Source organism: Micromys minutus (genome assembly GCF_963924665.1).
Source record: "Micromys minutus genome assembly, chromosome: 2".
Lineage (NCBI taxonomy): Eukaryota > Metazoa > Chordata > Mammalia > Rodentia > Muridae > Micromys > Micromys minutus.
The window spans coordinates 80,284,587-80,302,898 of record NC_137971.1 but is presented as its reverse complement, the minus strand read 5'-3'; the positions used below and the strand labels follow the sequence as shown (position 1 = coordinate 80,302,898).

Genomic DNA, 18,312 nt, shown 5'->3' with positions numbered 1-18,312 from the left:
TACAGATGGTTGTGAGCCACCATGTGGTTGCTGGGAATTGAACTCAGGACCTGTGGAAGAGCAGATGGTGCTCTTAACCACTGAGCCATCTCTCCAGCCCAAATAATCATAATCTTAAAATGTATTATTTGACATTCTTAGGGAATAAGAACATTTAAAATATTTAGACATAGCATACAGTTAAAAAATAACAAAAGCATGAATTGAAATACCCCATTCCCACGTGTCAGCAGGTGTTCAGTCGGTAAAACTGTCTCTCTCTTCTGACCTTCATCAAGTACCTCCATCCATCCCCTTCCCACTCCCTTCATCCAGCAGCACCGGTCCAGAGTTTCTCTAAATATGGTGGTTTGGCACTATCGCCGCACACACAGGACAGACGTCTCTGCCTGACTGGCCCTGCTGCTGTCCCCATCCTCACACATTTCCACACACGAATCCTTCTTTCTCCAGCTGTATGCAGGCCATCTTTTCCCAAGGCCACAAGGTACTTTCTACTTTTCTTCTTGAATTTTCCAACCCAATTTCTCCTCCAGAAGACTGTCCAAGGGACTGAAGGGAGACTTGGGCCAGGCCCCTGCTGCCCTCTGCTGGGCTCTCTGTTAGCTCAAGGCCTGTTTGTTGCCTGCCAGATTGCCTCCTTTTGAGGGTTTGTCTTGGGCTGTAATCCAGCATAGGTTTCTTGTAAGGCGCTAGTGGAATGGGATTTAACAGATGAAATAGTTGTCACCCGTAAATTCCTAAACATGAGGACGGTTGCAAAATGCTTCTGAGGAGATTGTTATAACGGCAGTCCTTTAATTAGTACAAGCTTCATGGCTTACATTAAAACACCATTTGTGTCTGTGAACTAGTATTTGTCCGGTTAGCCCTCAAACAGGTGCCAGTTTCTCTAAGACATTAATGTGCTTCTCCACTGACTGGAATTCAGACCCTGAAGCAAGTAAGTGAGAAATATGGTGTGTGTGTATGTGTGGGTGTGTTGGAGGAGGGGGTGGTTTCTGAGCTCTGTCCAATCAGTCTTCCTTGAAGAATACTCACTGCTAATGTCACAAGTGTGTGTGAAAGGTGTATTAGTGGCTGTGATAAAATGCCCTGATCAAAGAAGTTTATAGAAGGAAGAGTTTATTTGGGCTTATGGTTGCAGAGGGCTGAGTCCCCCGGGGCTGGAAGCCACCCTCACATCTGCAAGGAAGCAGAGAGGAAGCGAGTAGGATGGAGCTCAGGATCTGCCCCGGTGTCCTATGTACTTCCTCCAGGAAGACTGCAGCTCCTAAACCTCCTCAAACATCAATACCAACGGGGGGACCTGAACCACATTGGGCAATGCTGATAAACCTTGTGGAGAGTCCCAAAACAGTAGAAAGTAACATTCCTCAAGAGATGGTGGCCCTGAGGGACCTGGGCTGAGGCATATCATCGCGCAGCTGTAGCCTTAGTGCTCTGTGTCCCAGTTTGCCCAATCAAATATGGCATCCCAGGTCCACAGAATCCCTATATGAGCACCAGGAGGCGACCTTGGAGCCTTGACTCCAGCAGGCACATCACTGTCTGACAAAGATTTAAGCATCACAGCAGCCTCTGGCCACTCCGTTCCCCCAGCCCTGTTGTCACAGACACGCTGCTGCCCAGAAGAGGCTTGCTATTGCACGGTGCTCCTCCCACTCCTCTACTCACCAGTGACCTTTGGAGGAGTTCGCATTAGGCCTGTTAGGGAGGAGATACTTCCCAGTAGAGAAACCGAATTCCTCTTAGGTCCTGATCTTCCTGTCCCGAGGTCCAGGCACCCTCTTACTACTCTTTGTCTCTTTGTGCCAGTGACTGTTTATGTTCATTCAGGCTGCACAAAACAACCTGGCACTTCCTTGCCCCGCTGGTGCTTATAACAGCCAAGGACTCTGCCTGTTGCGGAAAGCCCCCAGTCACTGCTGCCAGCAGCAGCCTGGCCCTCGGCCCTCTTGGGAGTTTACCCCTTCTCTACTTTCTTTCCCTGTAAGGTTCACTAGCCAAACTAAAGTGGTCACTGGCCTCACTTCCTTTCTCCATACTCTGACAGGAGGCTCTTTGCCCCAGCGTCCTCCGGGATCTAAGGGTGGTCTGAAGGCTTCTAAAGCTCTATGGGTTTTTCCTAATATGTACCTTCACCTTTCCTCTGAAGTTCATGTCCACATCATGAAGCTTACACACTTAGTCAGGGTCTCAGCTAAATAGTCTAGACTTCAAACACGGATTCTCCTGCTTGTGCCTCTCAAATGCAGGGATTACAGGTGTGTGCCACCGATGTTCAGCAGTCTGCTAACCTTCCAAGGCACACGGTCACTTGTGACCACCTTATTAGCACCTAGCATAGAGCTTTGTTTATAGCAGGTACTCAATACATGTGATGCGTCTAATTAATTAGCCACGCAGCTAGCCCCTAAAATGCTGCTCACTGAAGTGAGTGGCTAAAGTGAGAAGCTTAGAAACACTTGTTGAATTGAATGGGCCAATTTCATAATTCTGGACTCTATTAACAGTTAAATAACCTACGGAGACAGTTATAACAAAGCTCCTGTACCTGCCACCTTGCTTATAACTCCAATATTTGCCAGGCCTCAAACTCCCCAGATGGCTCTGCCCCAGGGAGGGACCATTATCCTGACCTGGGAATTCAGCTGAACATTTCATCTGGTTTGTAGCCACAGCAACACCTAATGGTGTAAGCAGCAACGTGACGGAGGCAAGGTTGCAATGGCAGAAACAGCACCAGTGTGGAGCTGAGAAACAACCATCTCTAACGAAAGGGAACTCTAATTTGTACTTATTAGTAACGCCATCGGACAGACTGACTGTAGAAAGTGGTGGCCTGCTGTAAAACATAGGCACACTGTGCACAGGCTGATTCTCCAGACCAAAGGACCTCGCTGGGCGGGGGCACTCTCCTGCATTCTCAGTGTGTGGAAGGTGGAGGCGGGAGGATCAGAGGCTCTTTATTCTTTGCTAGTCAGTCAGTTCAAGGCCAGGCCAGAATAGAGGCCGTCTCAGCAAACAACCAAGTGGGGGAAGGGTGGCAGCTAAAGCCACTTAATTTGATACATTTTTTTCCTTCTTGGTTGTGAGCCACCATATGGTTGCTGGGATTTGAACTCGGGACCTCTGGAAGTCAGTGCTCTTAACCGCTGAGCCATCTCTCCAGTCGTTTTTTAAAAGATGGGCTCTTGCTTTGTTGCCCAGGCTGGCTTCAAATTTCTAACCCAGTGCCCAAAGTAGCTGGGTTGATTTGAGGAATTTTTAAATCTTGTTCTTTGAATGAATGGGGACTTTATTAATCTTTATGTTGATTTGCCTAGAAAAACATTATAATTCTTGTTTTGAGACAGGTTTTCATTGTCTGGAACCACACAGACCAGGCTGGCCTCCACTAGCCTTAGCCTGGTCAGAGCTGAGATAAAGGTATGCATCAGAGATAATAAAAGCAAGAATTACCGTGAGAATAAAGCTCTAAAGATAGAACTCTAGACATGTAGAGTTTGAGTCCCCAGGTTAATTACTTTCCTGAACTTCAGTTTTCTGGCCCTCGGTGGTGTTAGCTTTGAGGCCGGTTCTGTCATGTAGCCTTTGCTTTGTAAACCTAGAACTTGCTTTGCTGTCAGCAGTCTCAAACTTGTCCTGAAGGCTGGGATGCAGGCATGCACCACACCTGGCAATTCCATTCTTTAACATGGAGGTAGAGGGCTGGAGAGATGGCTCAGGGGTTAAGAGCTCTTCCAGAGGTCCGGAATTCAAATCCCAGCAACAACATGGTGGCTCACAACCATCTGTCATGAGATCTGATGCCCTCTTCTGATGTGTCTGAAGACAGCTACAGTGTACTGGGAACTGCCACGTGTGGTACACACACATAAAATACCCTTATGCACAAAATGAAAATAAATACATCATCTTTAAACAACCTGACTTCAACTCCTGTGTGCACTAAGATGTTTTTACAGACTGATTTCCAACCTAGACTTTTTTCAGCTCTGTCAATCAACAGAGAGCCAGAAAAGGAGTTTCCTAGTCTTATTCCACCTATAGGGTTCCAGGTCAGACAGTGCTGGAGACCCTGTCTTGAGACATTGTCTTGTCCTGTGCATTGGTGAAACACCTTAGAGTACACCGAAAGCACTGAGCTACTAACTGGGGATTGTATGTTACTTTCATAACTTATTTTTGACACCGTTTTCAGGAGAATCACATCTCACGAGAGTTGGTTCTCACCTTCTAGCATATGGTACCTGGACTTGACGTCAAGTGCATTTATTCAAGCTGTCTCGTCAGCCCTACCCTGAAATAGTCAAGAGCAGCTTTTTTAAAAAAAGTTTACCTTTATGTGAGAACACTGATCTCACCAGAAGAGGGCATCCAATTCCACTACAGATGGTTGTGAGCCACCATGTAGTTGCTGGGAATTGAACTTAGAATCTCTGGAACAGTCAGTGCTCTTAACTACTGAGCCATCTCTCCAGCCCTGTCTCAAAGATTTAAGTTTGTGTCAATACGTGCCCAGAAAGCCCAGCAGAGGGTATCTAATCCCCTGGAACTACAGGTAGGTGATTGTGAACTCTGACAGGATTGATTGTTAGGAACCAAACTCCTGCAAATGACCAACTTCAGAGCCATCATGCAGCCCCTTGTTTGGCTTACTTTTGGAGGAAGGATCTTGTTATGAAGTCTTGGTTGACCTGGAACTCATTCTACAGATCAGACTGACTCCTGGTTTATGACTACAAACGTCACAGTGAGACCAGCAATCCTATGTTGGGATGAAAAGCAGAGGAAGCACAATCACCATGATCCAAGGTCAGCTAGCATGCATACTCAGTACAGGGGAAGAACCAAGAGATCCAGGCTGGAGAGATGGCTTAGTGGTTAAGAACACTGGCTGCTCTTCCATAGGACCTGTGTTTAATTCCAGCAACCACATGGTGGCTCACAGCCATCTGTAACAGAATCTAATTCCTTCTTCTGGTGCTGGTGTATAAGAGAATAGTACACCCACATACATTAAATCTTACGGGGGGAAAAATAGAATCAATAGACTCTGTCTCAAAACCAAGGCAGAAGGTTAAGGATTCCCTAAAGCTAGCTGCCCACTATAAACACTATGGTATGCTTATGCCTGCACTCAAGAGCATGTACAACTTGAGACTGAGATCTCACCTAAATCCTATCTCTAATGCTTTCTAAAGGTGGAATTTAAGTCCATTCTGTTGTCCACACTCAGACAAGTTGAATTTTGCTGGCCTACCAACCAGTTTATAAATATGTGTTGTTAAACTAACAACTGAGGAACAGGAGAGATGGCTTGGCAGTCAAGGGTGCTCTTGCAAGACACTTCAGTTCCCAGCACCACAAGGAAACTCACACCTCCAGTTCCAGGGGACTCAACCCCCTCTTCTACTCTCTGAAAGTCTACCTGACTGTGATGCTGTTTAACTCAACCACAAATCCGAATGCAGATTTCAGTTTTCCTTAGGATCCCCCTAGCAAGAGAATCAGCTCTTACAGAAGTGTGCACACCATGCTTGTTAAGGTCTCACACATTTTAAACATGACTATAAGAGGACTTTAACTTTCACAATAGAACACACCCCACTTCCTATTGTTTTACAGTTCTACATGTTGACAGCAACAACCCACCAGCCTTTACACTAGCTGGACTAGTAGTTTAAAACCAACTAAAACAGATGCTAGCTAGCTTTCTGCCAAAACAGTTCCCCATCACCACATGCTGAGAAACACAAAACATAAATTTACTCAAAGTGATTTTATTGCTTGTGTACACAACAGCATTTATGCCACTAGAGCAGAGGCTGTAGATGACTCGCTGGAAAAAAAAAAAGGAGAGAAACTGAATTAGAATTGGGACTTCATGATTCACCGAACTGTTGTTACTAGTGCTATCCCTAAATAACCATAATAACCAAACGCACCAAAATGAGCAAGAAAGAACCCAAAAGTTCATAGATTTAAACATAAGGATGAATGGCAATACCCAGACATCTAAGGCCAAGTCAAACTGGCCAGAATGAGGAAATACCGATCTGGCATAAACTATTTGTTTATATGACCATCATAGGGAGCAATTCATGAAACTAACAAAAAGGTTGTAGTGTACATTCATGCTTTAACCAGAGTCTGCTATGACCCTTTTTTTGCTTTTAGAAGCAAACATGAAAAAAATAATAATAAAATAAAATACAAAGCCCATCAACACCCATTATTTACTATCTAGCTAATTTGCCAACAAAGAACTATATACTTACTATTTCCAGTTGGGTGGAAGCACCCGCTTAGTCTTATAGTAGCGAGCCAACCGGTGAATTCTGCTCTCTATCAGAATCAGGCGGAATTTAGCATCCTTATCCTAAAAATAAGAGATATATACTTTCTACGGTTAAGTCCCACGGGGCAGGGTTTCTTATATATAGCCTTGGTTGTCTTGCAACCTGCTAGACCAGGCTGGTCTCAAACTCAAGATTAAGGGCATGCATCACCAAACCCACAGAGGCAATTTAACCTTAAGCCCCTTAAAGAGCCCTGGCATCTGGGACCAACTGGATATAATGTTTAAGGGAGCTAAAAATCAACCTATTTCAAGGAAACTACCATAGTGACTACACTAGTCAGTACCCAGAATCACCTGAGAGGACTCAACTTAAATGCATGGTACCCTCTGAAGACCAGCACAAGTGTCTACACAATACCAGGGTTAAGGTCTTGCTCACCTTTCTGTTCCTTTCGAGGTGCTTTCGGACAGCAACTGCTTTCTTAATCAAATGGTAGAGATCCTCAGGGAGATCGGGAGCAAGGCCTTTGGACTTAAGGATTCTCAAGATCTTATTTCCAGTCACAAAACGGACCTGTGCCACACCATGTGAGTCCCTCAGGATCACACCTGAAAAGAGAAATGTGTATTTTCAACACATGTACAGACAAAATCCTGAGCATGTGATAAATTCCTAACAGCAAAACTCTCCAAATTTCCAGCTCACTCAGACATCCAAGGAAGGTCTACCCAACATGGAAGGTCCTTCTGGTGGAAACTGCGAATGTTGGAACACTATCATCACAGTGAGCCTGCCAGAACACATCTGACCAAAGGAACCAATGATTTCTACCTTTATATTTAGTGGTAACTAAAAGCAGCTTAACATTTCTTTGTACCAATTTTTAAAGCTGCATGTTATTACTTTTAAACCTCAAATGACTTCATGGTAATAGAAACAAGTTGTTTCCCATGTATACAAAGTCAGTTTAGAGTCAAGTCAGATGTAACTCAATTCCAGACGGTCCTTATTCAGCCATGGACTAGATATTTTGATTTTTCCAGATCACACGAGAGCAGAAAGAAGAGATTACATCAACACACCTATCTGAGAGGGAGTCAGGCCTTTCTTGGCCAACTTGTAAATTTGTTCCTTCACGTCGTCAGACGTCAACTTCAGCCACTGTAGATGGAACAGAAATCGGCCTTAGGATGAGAAAGCACGGCGCCAATCTCCCACCTCCGGCCCCATCCTCACGAGCACAGATCGCTTCCCACGCCGCCCTCCAACCCTCAGCCTCTTCTACTCACCGTGGGGACGCTACGGCGGTAAGGCAGCGCCGACTGGGACAGGCCCTTCCTGAGAACAGAAGTATAGAGAGTAAAGCGGCGGCCCACACTCCAAGCAGCCCCACTGTCCCTTCACCTGAAGCCAGCATCCTACTCTCCCGGCCCTGCGCCCCAACCCCTCAACCCAGCTTGGCGCCGCGGGCTCACCCGGGAGCGTGCATGCGACCCATGATGGCGGAGGTCTGGCAGCAAAGAGAGAACGAGGTAGGAAACGGCACAGGAAGTTAAGCCACACAGGAAGTGACGCCACGCAACAACGCTTCCTCTCACGCGGGGGCGGGGCTACATGGTGTGGCCACTGGAGCCCGCCAGACTACGTGTCCCAGAAGGCATTGCGGCCAGACGTCACACCTCCTTTAGTTGGGCCGCTACGCCCTGCGCCCTTGTCTCTGCTCTAAGAGCCAGAGCGGATCTATTCAGAAGTCGCGTCTGAGGGAACCTAGGGAAGGTTCGAGTCCTGGGCTGAAGGATTTGGACAAGCTGCGGGTTCGGGTGATTCGTCAGGCCACCTCCTGCGGCCCGAACTTGTGCGTTACGGCGTGAGCGCAATACCTCCGTGCGGGCCGCGCCTTCCCTTCTCTCTAGATCGTTAACTCTAGGCTTGCAAGCCCCACCCCATCGCTCCTTCGTTGCCTGCGCGCCTGTTCTACACAGGGCGGAGCGCAGGCCCGCGGGCTCCGGATGGAGAAGAGTTGGGAACTAGCAAAGAAGCGTCCAGAAGATGAGGGGGAAAGGGATGATCCCGGGAGTTGATCTTTTAAAAATGACCTAGTGCCGGTTCACCACAGTGCGTTCCAAGAATGGGTGAATAGAACAGTTATGCAAGCAACAGAAAACAACAAAAGCATGAAAGACCCAAGAAAGAAGAAAACTCAGATCTACAGGACTAAGTGATGGGCGAGAAGTTTAAAACAGTACTGAAACATTTTTCTTATTTGTTGTGTTTTGAGACAGGGTTTTCCCAATGTAGCTCTGGTGGTCCAGGAACTCGCCTTGTAGACCAAGTTGTCCTAAAACACACGGAAGTCTTTCTGCCTGTCTTCAAAAAAGGGGGGGGGGGGGCTTGAGCCATCATGCCCAGCTGCTTTTTTAAAAAATTATTTATTATATATAAGTACACTATAGCTGTCTTCAGACACACCAGAAGACAGCATCAGATCCCTTTACAGATGGTTGTGAGCCACCATGTGGTTGACGGGATTTGAACTCAGGACCTCTGGAAGTGCAGTCAATGTGCTTAGCCACTGATCCATCTCCCCAGCCCCCCCCCCCCCCCTTTTGTTTTAAAACCCATCACTACTTAAATAACATTTCCCAAAATATTGGGAACTTGAACCAAATTATGTGGTATTTTTTTCCTGGTATAAATTGTAGTTGATTGATTAACCAGATTCATACTTTCAGCCCAGATCTGTACATCAAGCTTGGCTTCAATTTGCAATTCTCCCTAAGTGAGAATCTTTCATTTCACTTTAACACATTTGTCCAAATACAAATTCAGTGTTCATTATTCTTTTTCACTTCCAGGACTCACTCCAACACTCTTACCACAGAAATGTATCATACAAATACTTCATTGTTTCCACAGGTACCCCTATCTTACTCATCTCTCAGACAGCTTAAGTGGTGTCCCATTCCGTATACAATCCATTGTCCACCTAGTGGTCAGAAAAATGCATTGCTTTGTGAATCTCTTTTTAAAGACTTTTAATGTGTGAGTATGGGGTAAGAGGATAACCTCCTAGGGGCTTTTCACCTTTACTTAGCTTTGCATATCAAACTAGGGTTGTCAATGCACAGTGAGCACTTTTGGCTACTGGGCCATCTCGGGGGCCCTCTTTATTTTCTCAAATGTATTTGAAATAAACCCAAGTCCCTGGCCTCATGTCCTACCACTTTGCCCTCATTTCTATTCATTTCAGGCAGATTTCTGATCCTATACACAGTAACATGTTTACCTGGAAGAAAATAGACTTTTAAAGATGTGTATGAGAGTGTGTGTGTATGGATGTATGTATGTATGCCTTTGAGTCACAGTACCTGCAGTACCCCTGGAGGCCAGAAGAGGGTATCAAATACTTTGGAATTGAGATTCAGAAAATCCTTAAATTGCTACATGGGTGTTTGAAACTGAACCCAAGTCCTCTACAAGACCAGTAAGTGCTCTTAACCCCTCAGCCATCTCTCTAGCAATCTGCCCACTCTCTGTGTTTTTTGTTATTTGTATATATGGCTGTGCCAGCTGAGTGCAGTGTCTACAGAGGCCAGAAGATAATACTGGATCCCCAAGAGCTAGAGAAATAAGCACTTGTACCTTTATATGGGAACCAAACTCTAGTCCTCTACAACAGCAGAAAGTCATTGTGGCTACTGAGCCATCTCTCTAGCCCTATATTCAACAGATTGAACTCTAACACCCCCAAACAGCCTGGTGCTCAGGTAAGAACTCAGTTAATTCAAAGGACAAGCCATCTCTCTGAAGATGTTTGGGAGCCAGAGGATAGTGGCCATCATGAAGATTTGGCTTTAATTGTCCTCTTAGGGTCTTTATACTGTTAGAGTGCTAGTCTTCTTAGCTCCGTGAACTATGCCTAGAATGTGGATAAGTGAACGTTCACAGACCAGGAACCATCTCTACAGGATTCACATCTCAGTAAGTGATAGTCTGTAGCAGACAATATCCAGACCTTCAAAGAATCACACTCAAACTTAGGATTATTAAACTTTATAGGCTCCTAGGTAAGATGCAATAACTATATTAAAGTTTGAAACCAAAACACTGAATCAAGAAGGAAATGACAGCTGAGTTCCTTTATTTCAGAAATATTTTAATATAACTGTAGTATAGTTATGAAGTCACATTCAATTCACTGAATATATTCCAAGTATTAATAAAAATATTACACATCTTAACTCACTATGCTGATATAATTAAAGCATTTTGTTCTTACAGGCGACACCAGTAATCTCTTTCATATTTGCATTGCTAGTGAACAGCATGTAAGTAAATGTGTATCATAACAGCAGGGCTTCAGTGTTTTTAAAATCTGAGTTATCAAAAGTGATTTTTTTAAAAAAAAAGTTACAATTCATGAGTCTTAGAATTAAACAATTTAAGGCAAGATTTTGAACTTTATATACAACTTTAATTTGAAAAGATACACATGCTTCAACAACTTGATTCACATAAACACAGTAATAAAAAAAACCTTGGTGCCAGTTCTCACTGGATTCCTCAGAGAACACAGGATCTTGGGATGAACCATCATCTTCGGATCCTAGAGCACTGGCAAGAACAAAGAATTCTGGCACAGGACTTATGTGTAGCAATTATTTTTACTTGATGAAGGTAATTATAAATATGATATACAAAAAATTAGTGTCTTGGCCTGTTTCTTAGAGTTTTGTTTTTCAGATTTATTTTAAGGTAACTGTTAAAAAGCTTTTAGAAAGCCAGCTGATTGTAACTGACAGCAGGTGTGTGCAAAGAGGTTACTTCGTCCTCCCTATCACTGCTTTTTTGCTGTTTTGCTTTGCTTTTTGGTATGGGCTGAAGATTAGCATTTTACAAAGAATAACTTAAATTAAAATATATGTATTCTAATGACCAAAGAAGGCACAAATTGAATTAAATTAAGAGACAATATTACCTCTTGAATTCTTGTTAACTATACAGTATTAATTATAATATATACTTTTTGATATTAATCAGATTTCTTGTTGTTGAAAAGTGACATTACATTTTCTAATTCTGTTTCTGCTAAGATACACTGTAACAGATCACATAGCTGTTCAGTCAATGACCACCTTTTACAAACAGTATTTTTTTTTTCATTTTTTTTTTTTAAGTAGCTAAGTGACTTGTGGAATGAAATTAGCTCTCAAAAGAAAAAAAGTTCTAGTGCTATACATCTGCAAAACAATTTAAGGAAACGTTAATTGTGGAAAAAGCAAACAATGGTGTTTTGATCTTCATTTTAATTATCAAGTAGACAACACACTTGATAAAAAAATTCACATACCATACTCATATAGGTTTCCCTACAAGTGGACCATAGTGTTAGGCACCAAATGTTTCAAGTTTTGATTTTTAAAACTGCATTCCAATAATTTAACTATGTAAGCATCATTTCTGTTAATCACCTTGTACACTTCATAAAAACTTTATTCTGGCAAACTGAATCAGATTGTCTTCTTATGATACCCTTCATTATGTAGTTTGTCAGTTTTCTCTTAACTACCAAATTTGCTATATCTCTATTACTGTTCTAAAAATGTATGAACTTCTAACCAAGAAATTTATTATATATACATGTCTTCCAAAACTAAACAAAATTATGTCTGAAATGGGAAATAAAAATGAATCCTTAATGGCTACTCTGTAATAACTTCAAACCTCTCTCTTGAAATTCTGAATTTCATTGTATTACAAAAAATAATTCTTTCATGTGAATGTACAATGTTTACAAATACAGGACAGTTTACACAACACCTTCCATAAATGTCTAAATTAAAATTCAGCAAGGACCCTAACTCCTTATGCTGCCTGACATCTTACCAAACAAAAATGGGCATAAGGCTGAACAATTTCCATTTGTTTAATGAGGGAGTAAAGTATAGATACATGGAAATGAAACTCCTTCAGTTCACACCCTTGAAAATGATAATGGAATGATAGAATTTAGAATACAACCATATCAAGGAATCTCATTCAATTACTGGGCAATAAACATTAAATCAAATAGCTTAATAGTGAAAATAACAAAGTCACAATCAGAAGTAGAGAAAATAGTATTTCTGTGGGGAAACCATTAGTAATGTACATGATATTTTGTCCTCAGTAAGGTGAAGCTCTCTAATCAGAAATGAAGTGCCAGTGAAGCATACAGTTAGTAAGGCACCATTATTTACAACTTCAGTGATTGGCACTTACTCTGAAAAGGCTTTAACAAGGAATAAAAATAGTATTGTTTTTCTACTTCTATAAACTACTTAGTAGTTCTTAGCATTCTGACTACTTGTGCTTTGCTTTTCAGCCTGTTGAGTAGCAGCTGCATTTTTCCTTTGGTGTCTGTGAACATACACAGTGGTAAAGGCTGTGAGGTGCATAACAAAAAACAATGTGCTGTGTCTGTGTAGGAAGAGTACAGACAAGGTTGCCGAAATGACACAGTATTATGTCAAAGTCTTTTTCAGGACTTAGTATGCATTAAGTTTGGAATTGGTAGCATTCAACAAAATGACTCTGAAACAGCAATGGCTTCCCAAAAATCTATAAAAGTTAGTTATGTGACAGTTGGTCCAAAATGTTAAGTTTATAATTTCTGTCCAAGTATGAAATTATACAAAGTTCCCAAGGTGTGTGTATGAGAGTGCATACACACATGTGCATACATTTATAACTCCTTGATTCCGAAGCTCAGAAGTCGGAGGTTTATAGGTATGTTGCTGCAGTCAGCTGATACCACTTAACTGTCTCTTTGCTCAAGTTGAAATCTTTCAGTGGCAGGGTTATTCCACCCAAGAAGAAATTCTCCCGCAGAGATTCTGCACTGAGTACACTCAGTTGAAGTTCTCTCTGCCTCAGAGTTTCTTTGCTGTATCCACTATATACAAGCTAGAGGGGGGAGGGGGAAGAATAAGGTTTAGTTTCTTGGAAACTTTTCAACAAAATGTAAGCAATCAGTCAGAAAGATCCAGTGAATGGCCCTGGCTACAGCAGCAGGGACTGTCTCAGTGCACCAGAAGCACGGTTTTAACCTCTGGAGTCTTGATTGAACTGTCATTCCTGTCAGTGTTAACCCAGAGACCGAATAAAGCAGGACCAGTCACTGTCAAAAACAAAACAAACCCAAAATTTTCAGACGTGGTTTCTGTGAGATGGAAGTGATGGGAGGGGAAAGAGATCACCTGGTGAACCTTAAGGTGCTCTAACTGCTGGAGGAAAAAGAGGAAAGGAAAGCAAGTTGGATAATATAATTTTAGTTATTTTGTAAAAGCGGGTTAAAATTTCATTGTTCCTTTTGTTCTTTAAGTGCTACATGAGATGCAAACGCACAGTGACAGTGCAGTCTGCAGCACATCTGCAGTGCTCAGAGCTGCTGCTACTTCACATCTTCATCACAGCACTCAGGCCCTTTTCTACAGAGCTACACAATGGCCTCTGAGACAGTTCACTGTCTGACTAGAGCAGCCACACACTTGCCTGCATCTCACTGTCTTCACAGTGCACATCAACTGTGGACTAACGAGTAGAAAACCCACTAAAAACCCACTGCTATTTTACAAGACTAACACCAAGTGTTGTTTGGTAAACACTGCATGTATTTTTAAAGGTAAGTGATCCTCTATAGATAGGCATCTGGGGTGGGGGGGGGGGAGAGAGAGAGAGAGAGAGAGAGAGAGAGAGAGAGAGTCTCTTCTATATAAACAGCCCAGGCTGACCTTAAATTTAAATTACAATCTTCCTGCATCAACCCTCTAACGAGCTAGGAGTACAGGAATTTACCACCCCATCTGGCTTTTTCCTCTTCAAATTTTATTCATTCATACATGTGTAGGTGCCTGAGGAAGCCAGAAGCCAGAAGATGGGATCAGAGGCAGTTTTAAGTGCACTGACGTAGGTGCTGGGGACTGAACTCGGGTCCTCTGAAAGAATAAGTGCTTGTAAGTCTTAAGCCATTTCTTTACTCCAATGCTTGGCTATAATCTTGATAAAAATTCACGTTGTCTTCCAATCTCTGACCAGACAATTTTTATGTGGATGAAATGTTAAGATACATAAATAATATGTGTACCTAAAAAATAGTTAAGGGAGCAAGATGGGAGAATTTTAGCAGGTTTTAACTAGTTTAACTAATTACTGATCTGTTAGTTGGTCATGAGTATCTCAGCAACAATTATACTTACTATTGTTCAGCTGAATCATTGTTTAAGAGGATTACTGAGAGAAAAACATTCAAGGAAGGGCCTGAGAGATGGTTCAGCAGTTAAAAACATAGGCTACTCTTGAGGAGAACCTGGGTTCAATTCTCATCACCTACATGGCAGTTTACATCTGTATGGAATATATATAACTTCAGTTCCAGAGAAACCAGCACCCTCTTCTGGCCTCTGTGGGTTCCATGAATATACACTGCACTTACATACATGGTAGAAAAACAGTAATACACATAAAAATAAGTAAACCCTCAGAAATAAAGACATTAGAATCTCAAAACAACTACTCTTGGAAATTTTTAGAAACGAAGCTTAGCTTACCATTTCATTGAATGTTGGGTTCCTAGTTTTACGTGAAGTTTTGGTTTTACGTTTTGATGTTTTGTGGGTATCTGGAAGCAGGTATGTTTTGACATATGGATTTGGGTCAGCCCCATCTTCAGTCACCTATAAAGAAAAGCAGTCTCTTAATAGTAGTGCTTCCTACTGAGTGACAAATTTACTCTACAGTCATTTGTCACCACTCACAAGATCTTTGATGTGCATCACCATGATGAAGAGGGTGCCATTTCGGTAAGAAACAGATAACTTCACTGCTCCTCCTATTTGGCCCAGAGTAGGGCTGAAGGGACCTGCACCTGAAAACAGAAATACTTTCTTCTTTATCTCAATGTGCCTGAAACGACTCACACTTCAGCGAAAGAATTGCTGCATAAGGGCAAGGTGAGAGGAAGCAGACAGGAAAAGTAATCTCATATGCCACTAATCTGTACTTTGTTTGGTAATCACATGATAATTATTAGGAATGCTAAGTTTTTCCAGAAATAGACTGGCTTTGAAAGACTTCTCGGGAAAGAGAGGAAGGAAGGGAGGGAGGCAGTCAGAGACAGAGAGTTTGTTTTATTGCCCTTACAGAAAACCTGGGTTCTATTCCCAGCACTCCATAATGGCTTACAACCACCCATAATTCTAGTTCCAGGAGACACAATTCCCTCTTCTAACCTCTGTAGGCATGTATATAATACACATGTATGCATCCAGGCAAAACACTCATGCACCTAAAATCTTAAAAAACAAAACAAAACAAAAAAACCCAAGGTAGACACCTGAAGACTGACACCCAAAGCTGATTTCTGGCCTACACACACATGTACTTACACACATCCACCTCCACCCCATCACAAAAGTCATGCAGTATCAACCAGGAGGAAAAAGTATAATCTCACCTGCAGACTTAGCTATTCCTTCGGCTTTCTCATCTCGAAGTAAGGGGTGGAAAAAAGTACAAACAAGATCACACTAAGATTGAAGAGAAAAAAGGCTCATTAGTTAACTATTACATAACATCAAGATAGACTTATGTTATTTACTTCTTAGATTGGAAGTCACCTCTGCTACATCTGTTGATGCATTCATCAAACTCTGTAAATAACTGTTTAATTCAATTTTCCTCTTGGCTGCTACATCTTTTATGTGTGTTCTTCCCAGAACCATCCTATTAGGAAAGCTACAAAATAAAAACAAAAACAAACAGGATTTAAGTTATTTCATCAGAAAGTATTTGTAGATTCATGAACAGCGCTTACTTTAAAGTACACTTTGCTACGTTTTTGCCCGTATGACTCAAAGCACTGGGGTAAGCTGCTTTCATTTACTCATTTCCTTTATCTAAGCCTTGGCATCAGGATGCATGTTAGCTGGGCACGGTGGCACATGCCTGTAATCCTAGGACCACTTGGAAGGTAGAGATAAACAGATCAGGAGTTGGAAGTCAGTAAGCTGCAGGCAAACTGTGGCTATAAGAGACCATATCTCAACAACCCCTGGGGAGAAGGGGGAGGAGAAAGATGCATGTTTTACTAGTTTCCTGGTTTTTGTTATTAATTTTCTGTTATTTGGTCTCAGCTTTAATCAAATATTTTACAAATATTTTACCTGATTTGATCTCTAAAATAATCACGACTCAATAATCATAAAACAAGATTCACAAACAATGACATAGGCCCTAAATCAGGTGCCAAAACCATCATCTCAACTCTTATTTTGGTGATGGTAAAAAAGAAAAATGAGTGTAAAGACTAATATGTGTGTGTGTGTGTGTTTGGTTGTGTATGTATTGTTTTTCAAGACAGGGCTTCTCCTGGAACATTCTCTGTAGACCAAGACCAAGCTGGCCTCAAACTTAAAGAGATCAGTCTGTTTCTCTAGTCTTCCAAGTGCTGGGGTTAAAGCTGTGTGCCACCACTACCACCTAAGCCAAACTTTGTGTATCTTTTGAGACAAGGTCTTACTGTGTATTCTTGGCTGTCCTTGAACTCACAGAGATCCACATAGAGCAATGACAGACTTTGACACCCATTTCGCCTCATTTTTGAAATCTTGTATGAGAAGAATGTGGCAAAGGAAAACTACTGGTCATTAAGCTACAGTAAATATAAGGTTTTACAAAAGGAGTCAGATAAAAAGCTAAGCACTAGGGGCAAGAAAGATGGCTCAGCAGTGAAGAACAGTGTTGCTCCTGCAGAGTTTAGTTCCAGCTCCCACACTGGTCAGCTCACAAGGGCTACTGTAACTCCAGTTCCAGGGGGTCCAATGCCTCTGCAGGCAACAATGTGGCAAACACACAAACACATACACAATTTAAAGCAAAAAAACCCCAAAAAAACCCAAAGTCTTTAGTGTCCTCTTGCCTCTGCTTCCTGTATACATGTGTCACCAGGCCTAACTTTAAGATTTTAGTCACATGTTCATTCAACATAAAATTCTAGCTCTTTATCTACCATCAGTCCTGGTTAAGATACTTATTTTTTTTAATTGGAACTAAATGCTAACCAGTTTCTCATCTACATGTAAAAATAAATTGTCCCTACATAGGAAAATAAGTATGAATTTCTGCAAGAATAGGAACATACCCAGGTAATTTCCAAAGTGGGAAAATAATACTGAGTTTATTGTGAAGTTCCTGAAACTCATCAAATGTCCGGAATACAAATGATGGTTCAAGGTGTCCTTCTCTCAGAATTCGAACGACATAAATCTGAAAAGAAATCACACAATAGACACATTACACTATAAGAAAATTTCCTTTCCTGATATAAAAATTTACAGTGCAAGTGCTTGTAATCTTGGTGCTATATGTCACTATTAGGCCACAGTGAATAAGAGTTCACTGTGTTTGCAGCACACATCACTGCATCCTGAGAATTAGCATGAAGAGGAGAGGTGCAGCTCAGTGGCAGAGCTTACAGCGACCACTCCTGAGAAACCGGGATGAGAAACTCTGCATGAAATGAAAGGGGAACCCTGCGCAAGGGTCAATAATAACAGCCTCAAAGAGTGGGGGGAAAAGATACAAATCCTGTGTTTGTTTCAAAGGAAGGTTTGGCAAGGCATGTTAGCACAAGCCTTTTATCCCAGCACTTGGGAGTCAGACAAAGGTGACTCTGTGAGTTTAAGGCTACCCTGGTCTGTGCAGAATTCCATGGCTGCCAGTGCTATATAGTAAGACCCAGTCACAGAAAAACAAAATCAAAAAACAAGCTTTGTGTATATTTAATGAATGCTATGTAACTGTTAAAGCCCTGAGTTTAATACAAAAAATAGGAAAATACTGTATTGAAAGGCAGAATGAGGGCTGGAGAGATGGCTCACTGGTTAAGAGCACCGACTGCTCTTCCAGAGGACCTGAGTTCAATTTTCAGCAACCACATGGTGGCTCACAATCATCTGTAATA

General features: G+C 42.0%; 2 protein-coding genes across 2 annotated transcripts in view; both read right to left on the bottom strand.

The window, feature by feature from the left end:
• Positions 1-5,769: 5,769 nt before the first annotated feature.
• On the bottom strand, positions 5,770-7,863 carry RPS13 (ribosomal protein S13). The gene is made up of 6 exons (XM_080913629.1): positions 7,787-7,863; positions 7,601-7,649; positions 7,394-7,472; positions 6,750-6,919; positions 6,288-6,388; positions 5,770-5,848 (listed from the first exon to the last, which is right to left on the bottom strand). The coding sequence occupies exons 1-6, from the start codon at positions 7,807-7,809 to the stop codon at positions 5,815-5,817; spliced, it is 456 nt and encodes a 151-aa protein (XP_080769755.1). The 5' UTR covers positions 7,810-7,863; the 3' UTR covers positions 5,770-5,814.
• Positions 7,864-10,465: 2,602 nt separating this feature from the next.
• The window catches only part of PIK3C2A (phosphatidylinositol-4-phosphate 3-kinase catalytic subunit type 2 alpha), an 89,602-nt gene continuing 81,755 nt past the window's right edge, over positions 10,466-18,312 (bottom strand). The window contains exons 29-34 of the mRNA XM_080911999.1: positions 17,491-17,615; positions 15,968-16,085; positions 15,805-15,877; positions 15,107-15,216; positions 14,900-15,025; positions 10,466-13,256 (exon numbers count right to left, since the gene is read on the bottom strand). Of these exons, the coding sequence (XP_080768125.1) occupies positions 13,074-13,256; positions 14,900-15,025; positions 15,107-15,216; positions 15,805-15,877; positions 15,968-16,085; positions 17,491-17,615 (735 nt within the window). The 3' untranslated portion in view covers positions 10,466-13,073. The remainder of the gene's footprint in view (positions 13,257-14,899; positions 15,026-15,106; positions 15,217-15,804; positions 15,878-15,967; positions 16,086-17,490; positions 17,616-18,312) is intronic.

What these genes read in the sequence shown, in the direction of transcription:
- RPS13 (XM_080913629.1), bottom strand. Translation starts at nt 7,809, where the DNA reads ATGGGTCGCATGCACGCTCCCGG. An exon ending in CCTGACTCCCTCTCAGATAG is followed by an intron (nt 6,920 to 7,393) that starts GTGTGTTGATGT and finishes TTCTCTTTTCAG; the next exon opens with GTGTGATCCTGAGGGACTCA. An exon ending in ACCTCGAAAGGAACAGAAAG is followed by an intron (nt 6,389 to 6,749) that starts GTGAGCAAGACC and finishes TCTTATTTTTAG; the next exon opens with GATAAGGATGCTAAATTCCG.